At 39.6% G+C, this 27,896-nt stretch overlaps 1 protein-coding gene across 2 annotated transcripts in view; it reads right to left on the bottom strand.

The window, feature by feature from the left end:
- Window positions 1–16,187: 16,187 nt before the first annotated feature.
- The window catches only part of Pgam5 (Phosphoglycerate mutase 5), a 99,013-nt gene continuing 87,304 nt past the window's right edge, over window positions 16,188–27,896 (bottom strand). For both annotated transcript variants that reach the window (XM_090390330.1, XM_090390331.1), the window contains exon 5: window positions 16,188–16,477. In XM_090390330.1, the coding sequence (XP_090246456.1) occupies window positions 16,327–16,477 (151 nt within the window). In that variant the 3' untranslated portion in view covers window positions 16,188–16,326. The remainder of the gene's footprint in view (window positions 16,478–27,896) is intronic.

The following is a 27,896-nucleotide window of genomic DNA, read 5'->3' as shown; positions in this document are numbered from 1 at the left end:
GCTAGGTACACGTTGTTGGTAAGCTCTGTTACACCACTTTGGTGGCAATGAATGTGTAGAGTGGTTCTCTTGAAGACGCCTGGTCAATCTGGTGTATTTATTCTTTACTCGGCCTTGTAATTGCATAAAAGTATCGGTAAGGGTATCAAATCCACGTGTTGCAAGTTGCAACACGCTGAACGAGAAGTTTTTTAGCCATATTTAGTCGCTTCATTGAATATTTTTTACATCAAATTATTTTCTATAAGTAGCTTATAGACCTAGTCAGGATCGTTAGTTTATTCTTAATTGAGACAGCGAGATTTAAAAGTTAATTAATACTTAAGTGTCCGTAGATTTACCGTTCGTAAATTGCCGCCTTTGTCATACGATCGTTATATTCCGAAATAGATAGCGTTAGTATAGTATAATATTGTCATTTAATCAGTAAAATCTATTAAACTTGTTAAACTTCGTTGTCAATTAAATTATACTTTTAACTAAGTATATATAACGACTTAGATTACAAACGAAACATAATTAATTAATACATAACTTGATACGGAAGTTATATAAAGGGAACTCGTAGATAATTAATACTTGATCTGAAAAATACATATACCATTATAACTGTGTTGGGATACAAGTTAGGATTATAATTTTGTACTGAAATGGAAATTTTATTGAAAGTAAATCGGAATCATGACTCGGACCAGAGCAGCAAAGCAAAAGGCTCAAGCTAATGGAAGTGCTGTGGCTCAGACGAGAACTGAGGGGGGGGGGAGTTGCCCTCTGAATCACAGCCTTTTAAAGTGCACTGTTTGCATGATCAAGTACGGGAATCAATCAGGTACGGGAAATGATATTGCCATGGGGGATGTCTTTGTGTGTGCGCGATGCAAGGAGTGTAACGAAATCAAGCAACAACTCAACGTTTTTATGGGCCTATATGAGAGCTTGAAGGACAAGGTGGATGCCCTCGAAGGAACCAAATTGAGGGGACCTTCAAGCTCTCAGCTACCCACATCAACGCCAGAGCTTGTACATGTTCATCACACAACACAGCGGCAACCCCCAAGGCAGAATTCGCTGGTCCCACAGGAACTAGTAGTTGTTGGTGACTCTATTGTCAGCCAAACGGGGAACATGCTTTGTAAAAAGGATAGGTGGAAAACGACCAGGTTATGTCTGCCAGGGGCCAAGGTTGATGACGTTGTAGAGCGGATATCATCTTTTAAGGGCACAAAAGGTGATATAGTTATACACGTTGGCAATAATGATATCAAGAGTAGGAGACCGGCAGAATTACTTAACAAGTACAGGTCACTGATGAAAAAAAAGCCGTGAATTAGGGTTGAATTTGAAAGTGTCTGCAATTCTGCCCAGACACGATAGGAGGGAGTATATGATGAGAGCCTTGTTGATCAATTCGGCCCTGGAAAGATTGAGCAAGGCTCAAGGGGTGGAATTTTTTTTTTCAGCCTGGACTGTACTTGTTAACAGGAGAGATTGCTTCTACAGGGATGGGATACACTTAAATAGAAAGGGTGCAAGAATATTTGCTGATGCTATCGAGGCAGTGTTAGGTGGGTCGGAAAACTGATAGCTTGGGGGGATACAAGGACTAATAATTTAACAGTAGCCGTAGGCAGAGGTGAAGGCGAATCTTGCACAACTTCTATTGGAATGAGCAGAAGCCTGAAAAACAAGATGCAGGATATTTCAGAGACTGCTGGGGGTCATTGCGATACAAGTAAACACATTGGTTGTGTTAGGGTAGTTAAGAATAGGATCGGTTGTATGTATACTTGTGTGTATACCAATGATAGGAGTTTGGTAAATAAATTTGATGAATTTGAGGTATTGCTCAAAGCATCAAAGGCGGATATTGTTGGGATATCAGAGACGTGGTGTCACACAGATATAAGGAATGCAGAACTGGAATTTGGGGAACACAATGTGTACAGAAAGGATAGACAGGATAGGAAAGGAGGAGAGGTTATGCTATTAGTTAAGAAACACATAAAATCCAAGGAAGTGAAGCCAGTCGACATCACTGGACAGTGCAGTGTCGAGTCAGATTGGTGTGACATAAGCATAGGGAAATCAAAATTGAGAGTAGGAGTGTGCTATAGGCCTAATGACTCTGATGAGCATAATAAGAAACTATATGGGGAAATAGAGTGGGCCAGTAAATCAGAGAGTCTTATAATGGGGGATTTTAATTTCCCAGATATTGACTGGAATTTGTGGGTTGGTCACTCACACACTACCAAGGCTTTTAGGATTTATTGGATGATTGTTTTCTACATCAGCATGTTCGGGAGGTAACTAGAGGGAGTAATACTCTTGATTTGATTATCAGTAGTGATTCTTCATGCATTAAGATTCTTAAGATAAAGGAACCACTAGGCGGCAGTGATCACAGTGTGCTGAAGTGGGATTTACTCAAAGAGGTAACTACCATCAGGGATAAAGGGAAGGGTTATTGCTTTCGTAAAGGCGACTACGATGGTCTGAGACAGTATTTAAATTCTATACAGTGAGAGCAACTGAAGATGTTACCAACAGCAAATTCAAAATGGCAAGTATTCAAAGAACTTATCTTGGAAGCTACTAGGCTTTACATACCAACTAAGAAATATGCAAGGTTCAGGCCTAAATGGATGTCAGATGAACTAATGAGACATATGACAGTGAAGCAAAACGCATGGAATACATATAAATTTCCACGTGACACAGAAGCCTATAATAGATACAAGTTGATCTGTAACCAAGTTACAAAGGAGGTTAGGCAGGCGAAGGCAGATTACGAGAAATATTTGGCAAGGGATGCAAAGAAAAACAGCAAAAAGTTCTTTACTTATGTAAAGTCTAGAAGGAAGGGGATGAATCAGATTGGTACACTTGATATCGATGGGTCAACTGTTGATGATCCTGCTCAGGTAGCTAACAAACTAAATGAATATTTTGCATCGACATTCAGCGAGGGGAATGCCAGAGGTGTATTCAACTCTGGCAGTAAGTTAGAGAATCTTGTAATAACTGAGAGTAAAGTGGAGGAGAAATTGTTGAAGATAAAGATAAGAAAGGCACCTGGGGTGGATGGGATCTATCCAGTTATATTAAAGGAGGCAGCAAAGGAAGTAAGCAAATCCTTAGCCATAATTATGAAAACTTCCTTGGACTCAGAGTAGGTACCTACAGACTGGAGATGGGCAAATGTGACCCCAATTCAAAAATGAGGATCAATGGCTGACACAAGTAATATAAGCCGTGAATTAGGGTTGAATTTGAAAGTGTCTGCAATTCTGCCCAGACACGATAGGAGGGAGTATATGATGAGAGCCCTGTCGATCAATTCGGCCCTGGAATTTTCAATTCCAGGGCCGAATTTTCAAAAGGAAAGATTGTGCAAGGCACAAGGGGTAGAATTTTTTTCAGCTTGGTGTGTACTTGTTAACAGGAGAGACTGCTTCTACAGGGATGGGATACACTTAAATAGAAAGGGTGCAAGAATGTTTGCTGATGCTATCGAGTCAGTGTTAGGTGGGTCGGAAAACTGATAGATTTGGGGGTTACAAGGACTAATAGATTAACAGTATCCACTGGAAGAGGTGAAAGTGATTCTTGCACTGCTTCTATGGGAATGAGCAGCAGCGTGGAAAATAAGATGCAGGATATTTCAGAGACTGCTGGGAATAATTGGGGTACAAGTAAACACATGGGTTGTGTAAGGGTAGCTAAGAAAAAGGACAGGTGCATGTATACTTGCGTGTACACCAATGCTAGAAGTTTAGTAAACAAATTTGATGAATTTGAGGTATTGCTCAAAACATCAAAGGCAGATATTCTTGGGATTTCAGAGTTGTGGTGTCACACAGAAATAAGGAATGCAGAACTGGAATTTGGGAAGTACAATGTCTACAGAAAGGATAGACAGGATAGGAAGGGAGGTGCAGTTATGCTATTAGTTAAGTAATACATAAAATCCAAGGAAGTAAAGCCAGTCGACATCGCTGGACAGGGCAGTGTCGAGTCAGTTTGGTGGGACATTAGCATTAGTAGAGGCATATGATGCAAGAAAGCAAGCTTATTCAGCATCAGCCAAACAAAAAAAAAAAAAAGAACACACACCACTCCCATTTCACCCCTCCGTTCGTTCGATATACTGTTCAGTTGAGCCTTAAATTTGTTTAGGCTATCAACTTCAACAACAAGTGATGGAAGTCGGTTTCACCAACCAACCACCCGCTGGCCAAAGGCAAATTTCCGCACATCTATCCGACATCTGTCCTTCCTCAATTTGAATTTATGCCCTCTGAGGTGATTATTCTGAGCAAGAGGAAGAATGCCACTACACTGTGGTACTATACTGACTACAATGCCACTACACTGTGGTACTACACTGACAGTGGTAGAGAATGAAAGGGACTTGGGGGTGGTTGTGCAGGCAGATATGAAGTTCTCTGAGCAGTGCAGACGGGCTGCAAGAGTAGCTCATGGAGTATTGTCAATGATATACAGGAATTTTTCCAGCAGGGATAAGGAGGTGATTATTCCATTGTATAAGGCAATGGTCAGGCCACACCTAGAGTACTGTATACAGGTCTGGAGGCCTCATTTCAAGAAGGATGTAGAGCTGCTGGAACGAGTACAGAGAAGGGCAACAAGATTAGTGAATGGAACAAAGGGGTGCTCTTACGAAGAAAGGCTTATGTTTTGCAAATCACAGTGTCTGGAGACTAGGTACCAGCGAGGAGATCTGATAGAGGTGTATAAAGCCTTGAATGGTTTAAGCATGCTCAATGCTGATGGGATTCTTCCTCTAGCTCAGAAAAATCACCTGAGAGGGCATAAATTCAAATTGGGGAAAGACAGATGTAGGATAGACTTGCGGAAATTTGCCTTTAGCCAGCAGGTGGTTGGTTGGTGGAACAGACTCCCACCCTTGTGGTGGAGGTTGATAGCCTAAATAAGTTTAAGGCTCAGCTGGACAGGTATTTTGAACGAACAGAGGGGTGAAGTGGAAGTGGTTTTTTTTTTTTTTTTTTTTGGCTGATGCTGTATAAGCTTGCTTTCTTGCATCAAATGCCTCTACTAATGCTAATGCCATCGGCATTGAGCATGCTCAAACCATTCAAAGCCTTATACCCTTCTATCAGATCACCTCGCCGGTGCCTAGTGTCCACACTCTGTAATTTGCAAAACTTAAGCCTGTCTTCGTAAGAGCAACCCTTTGTTCCCTTCACTAATCTTGTTGCCCTTCTCTGTAACCGTTCCAGCATCTCTACATCCTTCTTGAAATGAGGCCTCCAGACCTGTATACAGTACTCAAGGTGTGGCCTAACCAATGCCTTATACAAGGGAATAATCACCTCCTTATCCCTGCTAGAAAAATTCCTGTATATCATTGACAAGACACCATGAGCTACTCTTGCAGCTCGTCTGCACTGCTCAGAGAACTTCATATCTGCCTGCACAATTACCCCCAGATCCTTTTCATTCTCCACCACTGTCAGTGTAGTACCGCAGAGTTGATACGTTGATCTGGGGTTACTGTTTCCGATATGTAGTACTTTACATTTGTCAATGTTAAACTTCATTTGCCACCTCTCAGCCCATCTCTTCAACCTTTCCAGATCCTGTTGCAGCAGCATGGCGTTAGTAGTGTCCTTAACAACCCTGCCAACCTTTGTATCATCTGCAAACTTGGACATTAAACTTGATATACCATCATCAATATCATTATTAAATACAGGAAACAACAACGGACCCAACACTGAACCCTGAGGAACTTCACTTATAACATTAGTCCATGTTGAGCAGTGTCCATTGATTACCACTCTCTGTCTTCTCCCCCTCAACCACCCCTTTATCCAGATCGGACACAGCATGGTTTTGTTAAGGGGAAGTATTGCCTGACCAATTTGATTCGATACTATGATGAGGTCACAAAAGAACTGGATGCAGGGTATAACTTTGATATTATATACTTGGATCTTAGAAAGGCTTTTGATACTGTTGAACATGGAAGACTGCTGCACAAATTGGAGCAGTGTGGCATTGGAGGCAAATTGCTGGTACGGATAAAAGGGTGGTTGAGGGGGAGAAGACAGAGAGTGATAATCAATGGACACTGCTTATCGTGGACTAATGTTATTAGTGGAGTCCCTCAGGGTTCAGTATTGGTTCCATTATTGTTTTCTGTATTTATAAATGATATTGATGATGGTATATCAAGCTTAATGTCCAAGTTTGCAGACGATACGAAGGTTGGCAGGGTTGCCAAGGACCCGACTGACACTATGCTGCTGCAACAGGATCTGGAAAGGTTCAGCAGATGGGTGGCAAATGAAGTTTAACATTGACAAATGTAAAGTACTACATATGGGAAACAGCAACCCCAGAGCAACGTATCAACTCTGTGCTACTACACTGACAGTGGTAGAGAATGAAAGGGACCTGGGGGTAGTTATGCAGGCAGATATGTAGTTCTCTGACAATACACCATGAGCCCATGGTGTATTGTCAATGATATATAGGAATTTTTCTAGCAGGGATAAGGAGGTGATTATTCCCTTATATGAGGCAATTGTCAGGCCACACCTAGAGTACTGTATACAGGCCTGGAGGCCTCATTTCAAGAAGGATGTAGAGATGCTGGAACAAGTACAGAGAAGGGTAACAAGATTAGTGAATAGAACAAAGAGGTGCTCTTACGAAGAAAGGCTTAAGTTTTGCAAATTACAGTGTCTGGAGCTTGGCACCGGTTAGGTGATCTGGTAGAGGTGTATAAAGCCTTGAATGGTTTGAGCATGCTCAATGCTGATGGGATTCTTCCTCTTGCTCAGAATAATCACCTGAGAGGGCATAAATTCAAATTGAGCAAAGACGGATGGAGGATAGACGTGCAGAAATTTGCCTTTAGCCAGCGGGTGGTTGGTTGGTGGAACAGACTTCCATCCCTAGTCGTGGAAGTTGATAACCTAAATAAATTTAAGGCTCAGCTGGACAGGTATTTCGAACAAACAGAGGGGTGAATTGGAAGTGATTATTTTTTATTTATTATTATTTTTTTTATTATTTTATTATTATTTTTTTTGGCTGATTTTGCATAAGCTTGCTTTCTTGCAACAAATGCCTCTACTAATGCTAATGCTATAGACCTGTGAGTTTAACTTCTGTTCCTGGAAAATTAATGGAGGCACTGGTTAAAGAAGCCCTGCAGGATCATCTAGACAAGACTTCAGTTATAGCTCGGACACAGCATGGTTTTGTTAAGGGGAAGGCTTGCCCTACCAAATTGATTGGATACTATGATGCAGTCACAAAAGAACTGGATGTAGGGAATAACTTTGATATTATATACACTGTACTTGGATCTCAAAAGGCTTTTGATACTGTTGTACATGGAAGACTGCTGCACAAATTGGAGCAGTGTGGCATTGGAGGCAAATTGCTGCTATGGATAAAGGGGTGGTTGAGGGGGAGAAGACAGAGAGTGGTAATCAATGGACACTGCTCATCGTGGACTAATGTTATTAGTGGAGTCCCTCAGGGTTCAGTATTGGGTCCATTATTGTTTTCTGTATTTATAAATGATATTGATGATGGTATAACAATCTTAACGTCCAAGTTTGCAGACGATACAAAGGTTGGCAGGTTTGTCAAGGACACTACTGAAACTATGCTGCTGCAACAGGATCTGGAAAGGTTGAGCAGATGGGCTGAGAGGCGGCAAATGATATTTAACATTTACAAATGTAAAGTACTACATATGGAAACAGCAACCCCAGAGCAACATATCCACTCTGTGGTACTACACTGACAAGTGTAAAGTGTAAAGTGTTCATTGTCTAACGGCCCAAGGGGTTTCCCCCATCTCCGTGTTGTGTAGTCTGTTTGTGAAACACAGAACACTGTGAAGGCCAGAGATTTTAAAAAGTGTAAGGTACATGTTTATGTTGTGTTGTTCCTCTGACCTTTTAGCTGTTGGGCCCCTAGTGGGACCCCCCGTTGCCCACACTTAACCCCGAGGAGGCAGGTCAGGCATAGAGGGATCGCATTAGAAGTAATTACTCTGGCAGGCCCTGCCACCTAATTTCCTAAGATTTCAGTGGCAAGGGCCTAAAAAAAAAAAATAATAATAATAATAAAATAAAAAAAATAAATAAATAAATAAAAAAAAAAGAAATAAATAAATAATAATAATAATAAGAAAAATAAAAATAAAAAAAATAATAATAATAAAAAAAAATAAAATAAAATAAAAAATAAATAAATAAATAAAAATAAATAAATAAATAATAATAAAAAATCAATAAATAAATAAATAAATAAAAAATAATAAAAAAATTAAAAAATGGTAGAGAATGAAAAGGACCTGGGGGTAATTGTGCAGGCAGATATGAAGTTCTCTGAGCAGTGCAGACGGGCTGCAAGAGTAGCTGATGGTGTCTTGTCAGGATAGACCTGCGGAAATTTGCCTTTAGCCAGTGGGTAGTTGGTTGGTGGAACAGACTTCCATCCTTGTCGTGGAAGTTGATAGCCTAAATAAATTTAAGGCTCAGCTGGACAGGTATTTCGAACGAACGGAGGGGTGAAATGAAAGTGGGTTTTTTTTTTTCTTTTTGGCTGATGCTGCATAAACTTGCTTTCTTGCATCATATCCCTCTACTAATGCTAATGCTAAAAGACCAAACCCTCCAGGACTTAATAACAACACGAAGAAACAAAGTCCTCAGTTCCCAGCGGTTTTCACTCTCCCTCTTATGGCAGTGAGAGAATCAGAGTGGAAGCAGAGGGTGCTGAGAATTCTGGGTGCATCCAGGCTGCCATGCATGGAATGTGAACTTGGCCTATTACAATGTAAGATCGCTCATCAGTGAAGACGATATCAGAGCTGGAAAATGAATTTTGGAATATCATCAGCCAAACTGATGATATTCCAAATGAAACAAGGAGAAATAAATCACTTATAAGTTTATATCAAATGGAAATCTGCTGCACAACAATTGAAACAGTGAAAAGAATGTTGGAGTTGGCTTTTTGGCCCATAAAGATAAAAAAAAAATAAATAAATTCTGGAATTCAAAAGTACATCACCGTGGGTGTGACAATTACTGCCCAAGATTTCCAAGAGCTACAAACTAAAGGTTATAATGATAAATGCACCAACATTGAGCCACAATGATGAAGAGGTTGAAGAAGTGTACACCAGAATTGAGAGACTTCCAGAGGAACAGAAAACTCAGTACATCATTTTGTGGGACTTCAATGCTGAGGTTGAAAAGAAACAAAACAGCACAGAAAGGGAAACTAGAGGAAATTTTGGAATTGGTGAAAGAAATGAATGACTTGTGCAATTTGCAGAATCTCGAGGAATGTCAGTAATGAAAACTTTTTTCTAGAAAAGGGTGAACAAAAAGTAGACATTGAAAACCCCAAATGGATTAACAACTAATGAAATTGACTTCATCCTCACTAACAGTAGAGATATAGTGAATGTTACCATCCTGAACAATATCAGATTGGTAATATGCACCCTTGATACAGAGGTAAGATAAGAAAGGAAAAAGTGACTCAAGTAAATAATACGAAGGTCTTTGATATATCAGAAGAGGAGAAAAGCAGTATGTACTGGAATTTAATAATGTTTGAGCTTCTGCAGATCTTTCAGGGCCAAGATATCGACAAGGAATACAACTTTCTGAAAGTGATAAAGCCTGAGATACCTACAAAAAGAAATCCAAAGAAAAAATTAGTCAAGGAACAATTGTCATGGTGAACCAAAGACGATAACTGAAGAGCAAGATGAACACCGACAAAGTCAAAATTGAGTATACCGAATTTTGCAAAGCCATTAGAAAGACACTTAGCGAGGAAATAAGATTAAACACAAGAAAAGTAGAACAAGCATAAAGAGAAAATAAAGGACTTAAATCAGCAGTCATGAGCAGTAATATAGAAAGACAAATGATACTGAATCTGAAAAATAGTGATGGTGTACTTATAAACAACAGAGAAAGCATAGTTCAAATAGCAGACTATAAAGTATTGTATAACAAGCAAGGGAATGATGCCAGCAGTGCGGAAGATAGATCACAAATTAGTGCCAGACAAAAAAAACTGCATCACTTGTGAATTTTGCAAATAATGTGTTTTGCACTGCATTGCAGTTTTATAATAGTATTATGTACTGTAAATGAGCAAAATAAGTCCTCAATATTTTGTTGTTCCTCCTTGAGCTGCAATTAGTCTTGCAACGATCTGGCATAGTCAATCAACTTCTGGATATACAGTTGCCCAATTTCGGGGTACCAGACCCTTACAATGCTCTCCTGCAGCTGAACCTTACTTGACTTCTGTGCAATTTTAGACGATATTATGTACCAGCAATTTTCAATAGGGTTCAAATCTGGAATGCATGTTGCTGGGCCAGTCCAACACTGTAATGCCAGCATTTATGACTGCACCTTAAGGGAGAAAAACGAGGGAAAACATTGGCGTAAGTATGCTTTAAGCCTTGTGAGACAAGAAGACAAACTTATAATTAAATCTAAATAGCGTAATACTTACCAATTTTGCTATGTGGCAAGGTGCAGAGCCCGGTTGAAAAATGCAGCTTTGGACAACTGTGTGGTGATCCCTAATAACGGGTTTCAGGCACTTCTCCAAATAGCAGTGTAGGTTTCTGCATTCGCTGTTCCGTTAATAAAGTTAATTCACCCCACCCCTTTTCTCATTATGCATCCCCAGACCATCTGACTGGCAGGGAACCTTAGTCGGCATTATGAAATCAGGATGGTATGCCTCTTATTTTTGTCTTGTGACATATCGCTTCTATCCGAGCCATGCATGTTGAATTTCGATTCACCAGAACAGATGACAGTGTCCCATTGCTCTTTTGTCCATGAAACATGCGTTTTAGCCGAAGCAAGTTGCTTTTTACTCATTTGTTGGGTCAACAAAGGCTTCTTCTTGGGCCGATAGGCATGCAGATCTCATTCTGAAAGCCATCTTTGGATAGTTCGTGCACTTGTTTCAACACCAGAGAATATATCTCAAAGTCAAGTTTTAGATCAGGAACACTATCATGGTTATTACGAAGGCATAGCTGTTTCAAATATCAATCTTGGGAAGGCGTAGTCACTCTCTTACAGCCTCATTCAGGTCTTCTCTTCACATCACTGGTTTCATGCTTTAATTTCAACACCTGGGATACTGTTGACTGGCAGCAGCCTATTTTACCAGCAGTAGTACACGCAGAAAGCCATTCTAGGACAGAGCAACAGCTTTTTTTTTCTTGGTGTCAACTGAACATATGGAGCCATGCAATACAATAACCTGTGCAAAACAGGATACTAATGAGCAAGTATAGGCTTCCAACACTGTATTTATAGAAATGGCTGATGCAATAGAACCTTTGCTTTGAGACAAAAAAGTGACAGTAATCAAACAATATCTTAAGCGATTCACTACAAATCTTACTTTTTTTAAGGTGATGCAGTTTTTTTCACCACTGTATCAACACATACCCAATGTCCTACCTGATAAGGTAGAACATGCATTGAAGAAAATGAAGAATTAGAAAGTCCGGGGTGAAGATGAAGTTACTGTATATTTGCTAATATTGGTAGGAGGAGACATGACACAGAAACTGGAAAGACTTCACATAATACATTAGGAAAGGCATGATGCCTAAGGAGTGGAATAATGCAATCATAATTTTGCTGCATAAGGGAGGACACAAATCAGAACTTTGAAATTATAGACCAATTAACTTGTCCCACATCTAAAAGATGTTCACAAGGGTCATCACCAAGAGATTAGAAAGAATACTTGATGAGAATCAACTGAAAAAGCAAGCTGGCTTTAGGAGAGGATTCTGAACTATGGATCACCTTCACGTAATATCACAGCTAATGGAGAAAGCAAACGAATATAAAACACCATCATGCCTGGCATTTGTTGATTATGAAAAGGCATTTGGCTCCATATAGCATAAGGCAATGTTTCGGACACTGGAAAGATGAGGCACAGGCATCCCATACATTGATTTTGAAGAAAATATATGAGAATGCTACTTCCTTTATTAGACGAGAAATAAAACCAGTAACAAATTTAAAACTGAGAAAGGAGTTCAACATGATCTCCTGAGTTGTTTACTGCTGCCCTTGAGGAATCTTTCAGAAGATTTCACTGGTCGCAGAAAGGAGTCAACGTGAATGGAGAGTTCCTAACCCAAACTCATTTACAGATGACATTGTGATCATAAGCCACGATCCCAAAGAATTAGAGGAAAACCTTAATCAGTTACGCAGAGTTAGTAAGGATTTTGGACTAAAGATGAATATGGCTAAAACAAAAGTAGTGACGAACAACTATGCAACAGAAATGGATATAATCGTTGAAAGTGTAGAAATTATAAAGGTGGATTCATATACTTATCTTGGACAAATCATTAGCTGTAACACTGGTAAATGGCAAGAGAAAAATAAGTTTAAATGGATAGCATTCAGGAAACATAGTCACATGCTGAGGAGCAATATCCCAATTTGTATGAAACATAAAATAATGAGCCAATGTATAGTCTCCACCATGATTTATGGAAGTTTAAACTTGGGTACTCACCAAAAGAATGGAAGAGAAACTAAAAACTACACAGAGAAGAATGGAACAAATTATATTAGGAATCAGACTGTTGGATAAGAGAAACACATGGATTAGGCAATAAACACACTTAAGGATATGCTCTTTTTTTTTTATCAAAACTAAAGAACTGAAATGGACTTGGGCAGGACAGATAGCTCAAAGAAAACCTGGACAACAGAGATGGGCTTATGTTTGTTTATTGTTTAGGAGCATTAGCAACTAAGGCCATATTGTTCCGGGGATATGCGGTGGTCATTCCCTGACTTTTCCGCATCCTCCGTATTTGGTGGTCATGGGCTCGAACCCCGGTCTAATCAAGAAGCGTGTGCTATGCACTGCCACTCCTGACCACCTGGCTATGGAGGCGCCACAGAGATGGGCAGATGAAAGTCAAGCATTTGTGGGTAGTAAATGGATGGCTATTGCACAAAACAAGGAAATAGAAAGTTGAGAGGCCTTCATCCTGCAGTGGATTGAAAATCGCTGAAGATGATGATTCCTTGCCTCCAGTTCCTAATTTTGCAGGTGTTCAATTGTATTGTCAGGCATATTTGGAGGCCAATGAAGATAGACGATATCTTCATCGCGTTCCTCAAACCACTTGTGCAGTGGGCTGGATGATAAAGTGTATTATTATGGGATATCCCAACTCTATCTCGGAAAAAATGCAACATATCAGGGTGCACATGGTCTCTACGATAGTAGTGCAAAAGGCATCATTTTAACTATATCTCATGTAACTGGGCGTAATATTATGTTATATAGATATTATATAGATAACTATAACTTTTAAAAATATTATGCCCATTTGCATTTTAGTCTTACTTAAACATTATCACGTATCCCTTTTGGCACCTCTCATATTGTGGGATTATCTTCACAATATGAGTTGTCATGTGGACAATACCAGGGTGCCTACCCACCCACTGGAGACTAGGCACCTGTGCGGTGATCTGATTGAGGTATATAAGGCCTTGAATGGGTTGAGCACGCTGAATTCTGATGGGATCCTTCCACTTGTTCAGATTACGAACCTAAGGGGGCATAAATTCAAATTAAGAAAAGACAGATGTAGAATAGATGTGCCGAAATTTGCCTTTAGCCAGCGGGTGGTTAATTGCTGGAACAAACTTCCATCTGTCGTTGTGGAAGTTGATAGGTTGAATAAATTTAAGGAGGAACTGGACAGGCATTTGGAAGGAATGGTGTGATTTTTTTTTTTTTTTGGCTGATGCTGCATAAGCTCATACATTTGCTTTCTTGCATCACATGCCACTACTACTACTACTACTGATGAAAGGCCAACAAGCTTTGAAAAAGTGCCATCTAGGTGGTATGGTGCCCATTGAGAATCAGTAACAATAGCCTTCTCTATTAGTGAACCATTACTTATTCGAGGTAGTGCAATACATGGTAACTTGTTGTGAATTAGGAGCACAATATTAGATATAGTTGAAATGATGCCTTTTGCACTATTATCCTCATTTTTCCTTTAAGAGTTGTCGATGCTGTTTTTACACTGATATTATACAGATAATTATGACTTAAAAATATAATGCCCAGTTGCATTTTAGTCTTATTTAAGAATCTTTATTGCTACAGGAAGATATACACTGAGTGATCACTAAATTATGACCTCTGCATCCATAATAGACTATGACGCATATCTCACAGTATAAAAAGCTGAACAGCTTCATATGCTAGAGCAGTGGTAATTTGCATCTGGTCATTCAAGTCAAAGTTATGTGATGTAATAAAAATATGGAGTTTCAAAAGGGCATGATTGTGGGAGCTTCTGTGTCAGGTGCTTCCATATCGAAAATGTTATGTCTTGTCGGTTGCTTATTGTGGTTGTGTACAAAGAATGGTGTCAAACCAGTCAAACCACCTCCTGCTGACAGAATTCTTAATGGGTTACACAAAGTTCATGTAATTGGTGAGCAAAGGGTGCAGTGCATTGTATGGATTCAACAACAGGTCACTATGCAACAGTCAACATCACAATGCAACATGGTGAATGCAAGAAAAATATTCCAAATGATGCACTGCACACAGACGTACGTTGTTCCACAGAAGACAACCCAAGAGAGACACTCTCCTCCACTAGTGTGAGCACATATGAGGTATAGTTGAAATGATGCCTTTTACACTACTATTGTAGTTTTTCCTTTAAGAGTTGTCTATGATGTTTTTACACTGATGTTATTTACACTCTTAAAATATTGTTCTCCATTAGACTGGGCACACTTTCCCTTTTCCTGTCCTTTCTATACCAAGTTCTGTTATGACATATCGCTCCTGGATGTAAACGGCATCTTATTCAAAATTAAAATTCGTTTTCATGCATATGCAAATAAAGCTTTTAAAAGAAAAGCATTATTAATGGTTAACTACTATTCCTGTATTTAATCTATATTAAAGTTCTTGGATCCTCTTGGATTAACTCCCTCTTTGGATAGTTCCTGATCTTTGCTGGATTGCCTTCTTGTATTGTTTAATCTTGACTTCACTGAACATTCCTGTCAGAACCATGGACTGAATGTCTTATTTATCAGATTGGACTTCTTGGATTGATTCTTGAATTGAAATTTGAGAATTGATGCCTGTCTTCAACTTCATGGATTCTACTACCTGGATGTGACTTTTTTTGCTGACTCTTTAGCTGACCTCTTAAACTTTGTAGAAATGGAATTGACTTTATAGTACCACTGACCCGAATGGCACAGGATGCTGGTACCCAATGAGTTTTTGCTACTTCCTATGGGTGGGATTACTGGCATTAATAGGTTTAGCCTGTGCCGTTCTGTGAGCATGAGATCTTACTGGTCTTATTTACTTGTCTTTTTGGTAGGACAATGCATGCACAGTTGCAGCCCACTTCCTAGTGGCATAGGTAGGTACTGGAAACAACATTTGTGGTGATCACTGCTTTCCTATAGCAAAGAAACAGCTAAAAAACACACAACATTGTATAAACATAGCAATATGTTCATTTCTCACTGCTTTACTGATGTATATTCACAGCATACTATAGTAGCACAGTTAACTAAGGGTAAGGATCCTTCCAGCATAAGACACAACACATTGACCATCTCAAAGAGATAACTTTGGAGAAATTTCAACTTTAAGGGTTTTATACCTTTTTTTCCCCCAACTTCAACTTGGCATCAACTTCCTATTCACCGCAACAAAAATCCTAAACCTCCAAAGAGCATTGTCGTTAGGAGCATCAGCAACTTAGCCTATATTGCACCATAGTTTCTTATATTGATACAAGTGTGTTCACAGGTCAATTTACATGTCAGGCAGACTAAAAAAACCAAGAATAACTTTCAGGTAAAATGCTCTTCCATTTGTTTGAGATCAGCTAACTATGGCTGGGAATGAAGTGACCTTTACAATTCTCCAGTCATCGATGGGATTCAAACCAAGATCCCCTCTATATGAATAACAAGTGAAAAACCACTACATTGTTGTGGAGGCCTTGATAAGTATATGGCATAGCATATTAATAAAGCACTACACTACAGAAAAGGCAAAGTAACTTCAAATGTATTTCAGGGCATTTATTCGTAATCAGTTATGTACAATTTTGGACTGCTGTTCAAGGAAATTACACAATATGATTATAACTAGTCAATACCGTTTAAATTTTAGTGTGATATCAACACTACCTAAATGTAAAAGGTGCTAAGAAAGTGTCATTTTATCATATGGCACGTGGCCAGTATCTCCAACAGCATAAACTATCACTCTTCCATTTGGCTTTACAGCTATCCATGTAATGCTGCAATTGTGAAGTGCAAATCTTAACCATGCTTCTGGGGGAAACTGGAGTGCTCTGTAAATAAATATTTAAATAAATTATGTTTTATACATATTATGAAAGATAATAATACAACAAGCTTATGATTGCATTAGTACACTTGTTCACAGATCATAAATCACTTTTAGAAACTACTACATCATAAAACTACTTGCCATAAAATAATTCTTATATACTAATATCTGTTAGACACCTCGCTAAGGCAACCTTGTTACACAAAGTGGCCTTAGATAGATTTTAAATTCCTTTCAGTAGCACAAACTGATGATGTTATGAACTGCAAATTCTAAATTAGGAGCATTCAGGAAGGTATCGGTAATTTTTATGACAATATAGAGATATTGTTCAAGGTGGAGGAGCTGAAAGGATGAGCTGACAAGGCTAGTGATAGTTTTTTTTTTTTTTTTTATGTAAACCCCAAACACGAGAGGTATTAGAACCTATAGTACTTAGTACCATGCTTGGGTTGAAGATTAAGAAGATGAAAGAAGATATTTGTTGACATTGGACTTGAACTTCTGTAGATTGTAATTTTCAGGAAATACATATGAAGGAAGGTTGTTCCAGAAAACGGCAGTTGAATGAATAAATGAGGAAGATGAAAAGTTGGTTCTGTGAGTTTGAAGTTGGACAGTAAATGGATGTTGGCTGGTGGCAGCACGTGTTCGGACTATTTTGAAAGAGAGAGCGGGAATTATAGAAGCCAATTCAGAAGAACAGTGCCCATGGAAGTATCTGTAGAAGAGGCATGCAGCAGAAACAGTACGTCCCACCCACTTTTTCTTACTATTGAATACACCATGAATTGTCAAACTAATATGCAAGCTTATCTGCGAAAAGATCTAAACCTCCTAAGCACTTCCTAATTCATTTCACAAATATACGTGGTCTCAATTCTAATCTCAGCGATGTCCATTTCCACTTGCACTCTGCCAAACCCCATGTACTTTTTCTGACAGAATCTCAGTTATCGGTTGATTCGACTACTGCTCATCTTAGATGCCCAAATTAATCGCTGTATGATTCCTTTCGCCTCAAAGGTGGTACTTGTGCATATGTCTGTTCTGATATTCCCTGTCAGAGACCTGGCAATTTGGAATCTCCTCTTCTCTTTGATCTTCTCTGGCTTAAAATCTCTCTACCTCACTGTGTCAAATTCATCTGTTGTCTCTACCATTCTCCCAACTCCACTAATCACTTGAAGCTCTTTGACTTCCTCTCTTTGCAACTTGACTTTCTCCAGTCAAACTTTCCTAACAGTGAGGTAATTTTCCTTGGTGATTTTAATGTTCACAACTCCAGTTGGCTTCCGTTTTCTAGTCACACCGACCCAGCTGGTCGAGATGCTGAGGCTTTTGCAATTACTAATGACCTTGCACAGATTTTTTTTTTTTTTTTTATGTAAACCCCAAACACGAGAGATATTTGAACCTATAGTACTTAGTACCATGCTTGGGTTGGAGGTTGAGAAGATGAAAGAAGATATTTTTTGACATTGGACTTGAACTTCTGTAGACTGTAATTTTCAGGAAATATGTATGAACGAAGGTTGTTCCAGCAAAGAGCAGTTGAATGAATAAATGAGCAAGATGAAAAGTTGGTTCTGTGAGTTTGAAGTTGGACAGTAAATGGATGTTGGCTGGTGGCGGCACGTGTTCGGACTATTTTGAAAGAGAGAGCGGGAATTATAGAAGCCAATTCGGAAGAACAGTGCCCATGGAAGTATCTGTAGAAGAGGCATGCAGCAGAAACAGTACATCTATGAGACAGTGAGTGGAGAGACTCTGTTAGAGATGAATCATTAATTAACCAAACTGCCCTCTTCTGAATGGAATCAAGAAGCCTGAGAGAGGTTTTGGGGGCACCACCCCAGATGTGGGAACAATATTCCATGGCTGGGCAGATTTGCAATTTATACAGAGTGAGCAGCTGTTTAGAAGAAAAGTAACACTGAGAGCGAAAGACAAAACCAAGTTTTTTAGATGCAGAAGAAGCAATATTTGTAATGTGCTTGTGCCAAGAGAGATTAGAAGTCAGGGTAATCCCCAAAAGAGATATATCATTTTGCCTAGAAATCGGAGTGTCACTAAAGATAAGCATAAGAGCAGAAGAATCCTTTTTGTGAGATATAAGACAAGACTGAGTTTTAGAAGGGTTGAAATCAACTAAGTTGTCTTGGCCACACTGGAGAATTACTTGAAGATCGGCATTTAAAGAATTTGTAGCAGATTTTCGAGAAGTTGAAGCTGATTGAGCAGGACAAGGTTTCTCAAAATGGAAAGTGGAATGCAATGTGCTATCATCGGCAAAACTATGGATGGGATTTTCCAGTCAATGGAAGAAGGTCATTAATATACAAGAGGAAAAGAGTGGGAGAAAGAACTGAACCTTGGGAGACACCGACATTAGTGGAGAAGTTCGAAGACAGAGAGCCATCTGCCATCATCCTCAGTGAGCGATCAGAGAGAAAACGGGATAACCAATTACTAAAAACAGTTGGCAAACCATAGGATGGAAGCTTGTTTGGAAGACCTTTATGCCAAACACAATCGAAAGCCTTTGAGATGTCAAGAGCAACTACTTGTGTTTCACCGAACCTTTCTATTGAATTAGTCCGATTAGATAATATGAATCAGAGCTGTAATACTCAATATGTTCTACGTTGATAATAATATTAGTAAATTAATAAGAGGAGTTTACCTCAATATAGTACGCAGAACACTTCCGTATGATACCCTCCAGAAATTAAAACGGAAAAAACGAAAAAATCGACAACTTACCAGTACATTAAAGTAAAATATAAATAATTAAATAATCAATTTAACACAATTCAAAATCAATTTAAAACAATTAAAATTCAAATTAACGCAATTAAAAGAATCTAACGAAAATATTCAAAACGATTTTCCTTCCTGAAGCTGACAGTGCTTTTCGACCAACTGTCGTGATCACAGGAATTTTCATTCCGTTTTAATATCTGGAGGGTATCATACGGAAGTGTTCTGCGTACTATATTGAGGTAAACTCCTCTTATTAATTTACTAATTGAATTAGTCCATAAATGGGTAACATAAGCCAGAATATCACCAGTGGATTGACACTGACAGAATCCATACTGGCAATCGATCAGACAGGTTTCTAGGTAGTTTAAGAGTTGGCGGTTAATTGATTTCTCCATTACTTTAGAAAGAGTAGAAGTAATTGCAATGTGACGATAATTGGATGGGAGCGATTTGTCACCCTTTTTAGGAACTGGCTGGGTATGAGCAAATTTCCAAGCAGAAGGAAAAACACCTTTGGAAAAAGAAAGTGAAAAAAGCGGCAAAGAATAGGAGTAAGTTCAGGGGCACAGGTTTTGAGAACAAGTGGAGAAATACCGTCGGGATCTGGAACTTTCTTAGCATCAAGATTCATCAAAATCCTTCTGATATCCTTTTGACGGAAGACAACAGGAGGCATTGAACGGAGCATGTTGGTAATGGTGGGAGGTGTTTTACCAAGATCATTAATACATGAGCTGGAAGAAAAATGGGATGCTAGCAGGTCAGCTTTATCCTTGGCTGAAGTGACAACAGAACCATCTGGTTTGGACAGAGGTCGGCAAAAGTTGCGGTCAATAGCTTTGGCAAGAGACCAGAATGCTCGGCTACCATTAGGGCAAGAAGCAAGTTTTCTACTCTTAGACTGTTCAAACTCTAGTTTGGACTCATTAATAACTGCTTTACAATTGTTGTGAGCTTTGGTGTAGGGAGAAAATGAAACTGAAGAATTAGAAACAAGCCAATTACGATATGCAACATTCTTCTCTTGAAAAGCCTTAGCACATTTATTGGAAAACCAAGGTTTAGAAAAAGGACGAGATTTTAAAGTGGAGTGTGGGATAAAGGATTCCATTCCTGTAAGAATAATTTCACTGACACGATCTGAGCAAACGTTGACATCAGACGTTTTGAAACAGTAATCCAACCAAGGAAAAGAAGAAAAGAAGTCTCGCAGGTCATCCCATTTTGCATTTTTGTAATGCCAAACAACACGAGGCTGGGAATAGCCATGAGATAAAGGTTCCATTGGAGAAGAGATAATCACCAAGTTGTGACCTGAAGTGCCTAAAGAACCTCTCACTTTGACCGTGTACTTAGAAGGGTTGTTTGTCAGAAAAAGAAAAAGCGTATTGGATGTATGATTAGGATTGTCCGGTATTCTTGTAGGTAAATGAACAATCCTAGGTGGTAGATGACTCTCATCAACCGGTGCAATACCACCACTTTACTTATTGGAGGCTTGAAGTGGTGGAACCCATGTTTAGTCTCTAGAGCTAAGTTCTGGTCAACCATTCCCTATCTCTTCCATCATGCAGTATGATTGATGACTTTTGAGGTTATGATGAACATCGTGGCGAGATCCAATATTCCTTACATTTCGAGGGTACAGCTCTAAAACGGTGTTCGCAGGCCGGCCACTAGTTAGTACACTGGACCGAACCTATTGGTAACTCTCTAGGAGGCTTCCGGATCAGCTAGTGTATAATCTTGTTACCTCTACTCTGCCAGATAGTGACTGGAGGGAGTCCAAGTAGTGTGTATGTGGGGAGCATTGTCGAGCCCACATTATGTCAAGGATCGTGGTATATTCTTACCGCGTGTACGCCATATTCAAAAATTTCATTCCTTCATACAGCGGGTCCCACCCACTTTTCTTACTATTGAATACACCATGAATTGTCAAACTAATAGAGCAAGCTTATCTGCAAAAAGATCTAAACCTCCCAAGCACATCCTAATTCATTTCACAAATATACGTGGTCTCAATTCTAAGCTCAACGATGTCCATTTCCACTTGGAGTCTGCCAAACCCCATGTACTTTTTCTGACATAATCTCAGTTACCGGTTGATTCAACTACTGCTCATCTCAGATGCCCAAATTATTCGCTGTATGATTCCTTTCGCCTCAAAGGTGGTACTTGTGCATATGTCTGTTCTGATATTCCCTCTCAGAGACTTGACAATTTGGAATCTCCTCTTCTCTTTGATCTTCTCTGGCTTAAAATCTCTCTACCTCATTGTGTCAAATTCATCTGTTGTCTCTACCATTCTCCCAACTCCACTAATCACTTGAAGCTCTTTGACTTCCTTTCTTTGCAACTTGACTTTCTCCAGTCTAACTTTCCTAACAGTGAGGTAATTTTTCTTGGTGATTTTAATGTTCACAACTCCAGCTGGCTTCCGTTTTCTAGTCACACCGACCCAGCTGGCCGAGATGCTGAGGCTTTTGCAATTACTAATGATCTTGCACAGATTGTTCATTTACCTACAAGAATACCAGATAATCCTAATCATACAACCAATAATGCTTGAATTTTTCTCACAAACAACCCCTTCTAAGTACACGGTCGAATGGAGAGGTCCTTTAGGCACTTCAGATCACAAGTTGGTGATTGTCTCTTCTCCAATGGAACCTTTATCTCATGGCTATTCCGAACCTCGTGTTGTTTGGCATTACAAAAATGCAAAATGGCATGACCTGCGAGACTTCTTTTCTTCGGTCAGATTACTGTTTCAAACCTTCTGATGGCAATGTTTGCTCAGATCGTGTCAGTGAAATTATTCTTGCAGGAATGGAATCCTTTATCCCACACTCCACTTTAAAATCTTGTCCTTTAACTTTTTCCAATAAATGAGCTAAGGCTGTTCAAGAGAAGAAGGTTGCATATTGTAATTGGCTTGTTTCTAATTCTTCAGTTTCATTTTCTGCCTACACCAAAGCTCGCAACAATTATAAAGCAGTTATTAATCAGTCCAAACTAGAGTTTGAACAGGCTAAGAGTAGAAAACTTTCTTCTTGCCCTAATGGTAGCCAAGCATTCTGGTCCCTTCCCAAAGCTATTGGCTGCAACTTTTGCCCATCTCTGCTCCAACCTCTGTCCAAACCGGATGGTTCTGTTGTCACTTCAGCCGAGGATAAAGCTGACCTGCTAGCATCCCACATTTCTTCCAACTCATATATTAATGATCTTGGTAAAACACCTCCCACCATTCCCAACACGCTCCATTCAATGCTTCCTGTGGTCTTCCGTCAAAAGGATGTCAGAAGGATTTTGAGGAATCTTGATGCTAAGAAAGCTCCAGGTCCCGATGCTTTTTGTCCAATTGTTCTCAAAACCTGTGCTCCTGAACTTACTCCTATTCTTTGCCACCTTTTTTTCACTTTCTTATTCCAAAGGTGTTTTTCCTTCTGCTTGGAAATTTGCTCATATCCAGCCAGTTCCTAAAAAGGGTGACAAATCGCTCCCATCCAATTATCGTCACATTGCAATTACTTCTACTCTTTCGAAAGTAATGGAGAAATCAATTAACCGCCAACTCTTAAACTACCTAGAAACCTTCTGTCTGATCAACGATCGCCAGTATGGATTCTGTCAGTGTCAATCAACTGGTGATATTCTTGCTTATGTTACCCATTTATGGGCTAATTCAATGGAAAGGTTTGGGGAAACACAAGTAGTTGCTCTTTACATCTCAAAGGCTTTCAATCATGTTTGGCATGAAGGTCTTCTAAACAAGCTTCCATCTTATGGTTTCCAAATGTTTTGAGTAATTGGTTATCCAGTTTTCTCTGTAATCGCTCCCTGAGGGTGATAATAGATAGCTCTAATGGTAGAACTTCTAACTTCTCCACTAATGCCGGTGTCCCCAAAGGTTCAGTTCTTTCCCCCACTGTTTTCCTCTTGTATATTAATGACCTTCTTCCATTGACTGAAAATCCTATCCATAGTTTTGCCGATGGCAGCACATTGCATTCCACTTTCCATTTTGAGAAACCTTGTCCTGCTCAATCAGCTTCAATTTCTCGAAAATCTGCTACCAATTCCTTAAATGCCGATCTTCAGGTAACTCTCCAGTGGGAGCAAAGAAAACTTAGTTGATTTCAACCCTTCTAAAACTCAGTCTTGTCTTATATCTCGCAAAAAGGATTCTTCTGCTCCTATGCTTATCTTTAGTGACATTCTGATTTCTAGGAAAAATGATATCTCTTTTGGGGATTACCCTGACTTCTAATATCTCTTGGCACAAGCACATTACAAATATTGCTTCCTCCGCATCTAAAATCTTGGTTTTCTCTTTCACTCTCAGCGTTACTTTTCTTCCAAACAGCTGCTCACTCTGTATAAATTGCAAATCCGCCCTGCCATGAAATATTGTTCCCACATCTGGGGTGGTGCCCCCAAAACCTCTCTCAGGCTCCTTGATTCCATTCAGAAGAGGGCAGTTAGGTTAATTAATGATTCATCTCTAACAGAATCTCTCCACTCACTCTCACATAGACGTACTGTTTCTGCTGCATGCCTCTTCTACAGATACTTCCATGGGCACTGTTCTTCTGAATTGGCTTTTATAATTCCCGCTCTCTCTTTCAAAACAGTCCAAACACGTGCCGCCACTGGCAAACATCCATTTACTGTCCAACTTCAAACTCACAGAACCAACTTTTCATCTTCCTCATTTATTCATTCAATTGCCGTTTTCTGGAACAACCTTCCTTCATACGTATTTCCTGAAAATTACAGTCTACAGAAGTTCAAGTCCAATGTGAAAAAATATCTTCTTTTGTCTTCTCAACCTCCAACCCAAGCATGGTACTAAGTACTATAGGTTCAAATATCTCTCGTGTTTGGGGTTTACATAAAAAAAAAAAAAAAATCTGTGCAAGGTCATTAGTAATTGCAAAAGCCTCAGCATCTCGACCAGCTGGGTCGGTGTGACTAGAAAACGGAAGCCAGCTGGAGTTGTGAACATTAAAATCACCAAGGAAAATTACCTCACTGTTAGGAAAGTTTGACTGGAGAAAGTAAAGTTGCAAAGAGAGGAAGTCAAAGAGCTTCAAGTGATTAGTGGAGTTGGGAGAATGGTAGAGACAAGAGATGAATTTGACACAATGAGGTAGAGAGATTTTAAGCCAGAGAAGATCAAAGAGAAGAGGAGATTCCAAATTGCCAGGTCTCTGACAGGGAATATCAGAACAGACATATGCACAAGTACCACCTTTGAGGCGAAAGGAATCATACAGCGATGAATTTGGGCATCTGAGATGAGCAGTAGTTGAATCAACCGATAACTGAGATTCTGTCAGAAAAAGTACATGGGGTTTGGCAGAGTGCAAGTGGAAATGGACATCACTGAGATTAGAATTGAGACCACGTATATTTGTGAAATGAATTAGGAAGTGCTTAGGAGGTTTAGATCTTTTTGCAGATAAGCTTGCATATTAGTTTGACAATTCATGGTGTATTCAATAGTAAGAAAAAGTGGGTGGGACATGCTGTATGAAATAATGAAATTTTTGGATATGGTGTGCACACGGTAAGAATATACCATGATCCTTGACATAACGTGGCCTTGACAATATCCCCTGCATACACACTACTCGGACTCCCTCCAGTCACTATCTGGCAGAGTAGAGGTAGCAAGATTATACACTAGCTGATCAGGAAGCCTCATACAGAGTTACCAAAAGGTTCTGTCTAGTGTACTAACTAGCGGCTGGCCTGTGAACACCGGTTTAGAGCTATACCCTCAAAATGTAAGGAAGATTGGAACTCGCCACAATGTTCATCATAACCTCAAAAGTCATCAATCATACAGCATGATGGAAGAGATGGGGAAGAGTTGACCAGAACGTAGCTCTGGAGATTAACATGAGTTCTACCACTTCAAGTCTCCAATAAGCAAAGTGGTGGTATTGCACCAGTTGATGAGTCATCTACCACCTGGTACTGCCAGGTAACACAGAGGGGCAGCATTCCTCCATGTGATGTGGGCGCCACATCTCGACCCCTGCTTACGTTGGTTGAACCCTGCGTGGTCACCCACCATGTGCTTGTGCATTGAGCTTATACCCAGGATTACTAACAGTCCCACCATCATAAAGATGCAAGCAGAAGACTTGTTTGTCGCAGACCATCTGGACTTCGCCGAAACTGGGTCCAATTGACTTGAGTGTCACTTGAATATCAGTTCCATCAACATTTTAGACTCTCAGGTAGCAAGTATAGCTTGCCTGGCATATCTGAGAGAATGGCTGTTCTCTTATCTACATTCAGTTGAAATAGCATACTGTCTTTACTGTTGTTATCAACCCTGCAACCTTTGCATCATCTGCACAATTTTAGACATTAAGACTGATATACCTTCAACAACATCATCAAATAGATATACAAAACAATGGGCCCAGCACCAAACCCTGAGGAACTCCACTATTGACATTTGTCCACAAAGAACAGTGTCCATCGATTACAACTCTCTGTCGTCTCCCAACTCAACCATCCCTTTATCCATTGTAGCAACTTACCCTTAATGCCATACCTCTCCAATCTGTACAGCAGTCTTCCATGTGCAACAGTATAAAACTTTCCTGGAATTCAAGTTTATGATATCAAAATTATTTTTGGCATTCAGCTCCTTTGTGACCACATCATAGTATCCAATCAAATTGGTCAGACAAGACCTCCCTTTAACAAACCCATGCTGCGTCTTAACTATTACAGCAGTCTTGTCTAGATGATCCTGCAATGTTTCTTTAACGAGTGATTCCATTATTTTCCCTGGAACACAAGTTAAACTAACAGGTTTATAGTTACATGTGTCACCTTTTGAACTCCCTTTGTGAATTGGTGATACATTTGCACACCTCCAGTCTATGTGGAGCTCCCATGAGTCCAACTAAGTTCTCATAATTATGGCTAAGGGTTTGCTTTGCTTAATTCCTTTGCTGCCTCCTTTACATATAGTCAACCCACCTATGTTAAGTGGTCCAATCTGATTCAACCCTTTCCTTCTAGAGTTTACATAAGTAAAGAACTATTTGTTGTTTTCTTTGCATTCGTGGCAAAGATTTCTCGCAATCTGCCTTTGCCTGCCTAACCTCCTTTGTGATTTGATTACAGACTAGCTTATATCTGCCATAAGCTTCTGTATCACCTGATACTTTATATGCGTCCCATACATTTTTCTTGGCATCTCCATAGCCAGGTGGGCAGGAACAGCAGTGCGTAGCACACGCTTCTTGATTAGATCGGGGTTCCATCACGTGACCACCAAATACGGAGGATGCGGAAGGGTCAGGGAATGAGCAACGCATATCCCCGGAGCAATATGGCCTTAGTTGCTAATGCTCCTAAAAAAACCAAATAACAATAAATAACATTTTTCTTCTCAGCAACGAGCCTCATTAATTCATCTGACATCGATTTAGCCCTAAACCTTGAACATTATTTCTTTGTTGAAATAAAAGGCCTCCAAAATTAAGTCCTGAAGGCTTCCTATTTAGAATTCAACGTTGGCAACATCATCAGTTGATCCCACTATACAGAATTTAAACAGTCTGAGACCCCTGTAGTCACCTTCACGAAAGCAAAAGCCCTTCCCTTTAGTGTTGATGGTAGTTTTGCATCTTTAAGTAATTCCCACATCGGTAAATGGTGATCAATGTCACCCAGTGGTACCTTTAACTGCAAATTCTTAATTCATGAATAAATGCTGCTGATAATCAGATCAAGAGTATTACTTCCTCTGGTTGCGTGTCGAACGTGTTGCTGTAGAAAACAGTCATCCAATAAATCGACAAAAGTCTTGCTAGTGTGCGAATGATGAATCCACAAGTTCCAGTCAATATCTGGTAAGTTAAAATCCTCCATAAACATTCTGATTTATTGGCCCACTATTTCTCTGCACAACTGCTCATTATACTCATCAGATTCAATCGGCTCAACATTGCATTGTCCACCAACATCAATTGGATGCACTTCCTTAGATTATATTTGTTTCTTAACTAACAGCATAACCCCTCCTCCATTTCTGTCCCGTCTGTACACATTTACTCCCCAAATTCCAATTATGCACTGCTTATGTCTGTGTGACACCACGTCTCTGATATCCAACAATATCTACCTTTGAGGTGTTGATTAACACTTAAAGCTCATCAAATTTATTAACTATACTCCTAGCATTGGTGTACATGCAAATATACATACATCTGTTTCTACTCATAGTTACCTTAACACAGCCCATGTCATGTATTTACTTGTTCCACCATGATTCCCATCAGTCCTGGAAATCTCCATTGCCTTGATCTCCAGGCTTCTGCTCATTCTAATAGCAGTGCAAGAATCACTTTTGCCTCTGCCTGCGGCCACTGTTAACCTTTTGGTCTGTGTACTCCCCCAAGCTAGTTGTTTTCCGACCCACCTAACACTGCCTCGATAGCATCAGAAATATTCTTGCACCTCTTCTATTTAAGTGTACCCCATCCCTGTAGAAGCAGTCTCTCCTGTCAACAAGCACAGACCAGGTTGAGAAAAATTCTACCCCTTGAGCCTTGCACAATCTCTCCAGGGTTGAATTGATAAACAAGACTGTCATCATATACTCCCTTCTATCA

The sequence above is a fragment of the Mastigoproctus giganteus genome, chromosome 2 (assembly GCF_048544385.1).
Source record: "Mastigoproctus giganteus isolate SK-2022 chromosome 2, ASM4854438v1, whole genome shotgun sequence".
Lineage (NCBI taxonomy): Eukaryota > Metazoa > Arthropoda > Arachnida > Uropygi > Thelyphonidae > Mastigoproctus > Mastigoproctus giganteus.
This window is presented reverse-complemented; position numbering and strand designations above follow the sequence as displayed.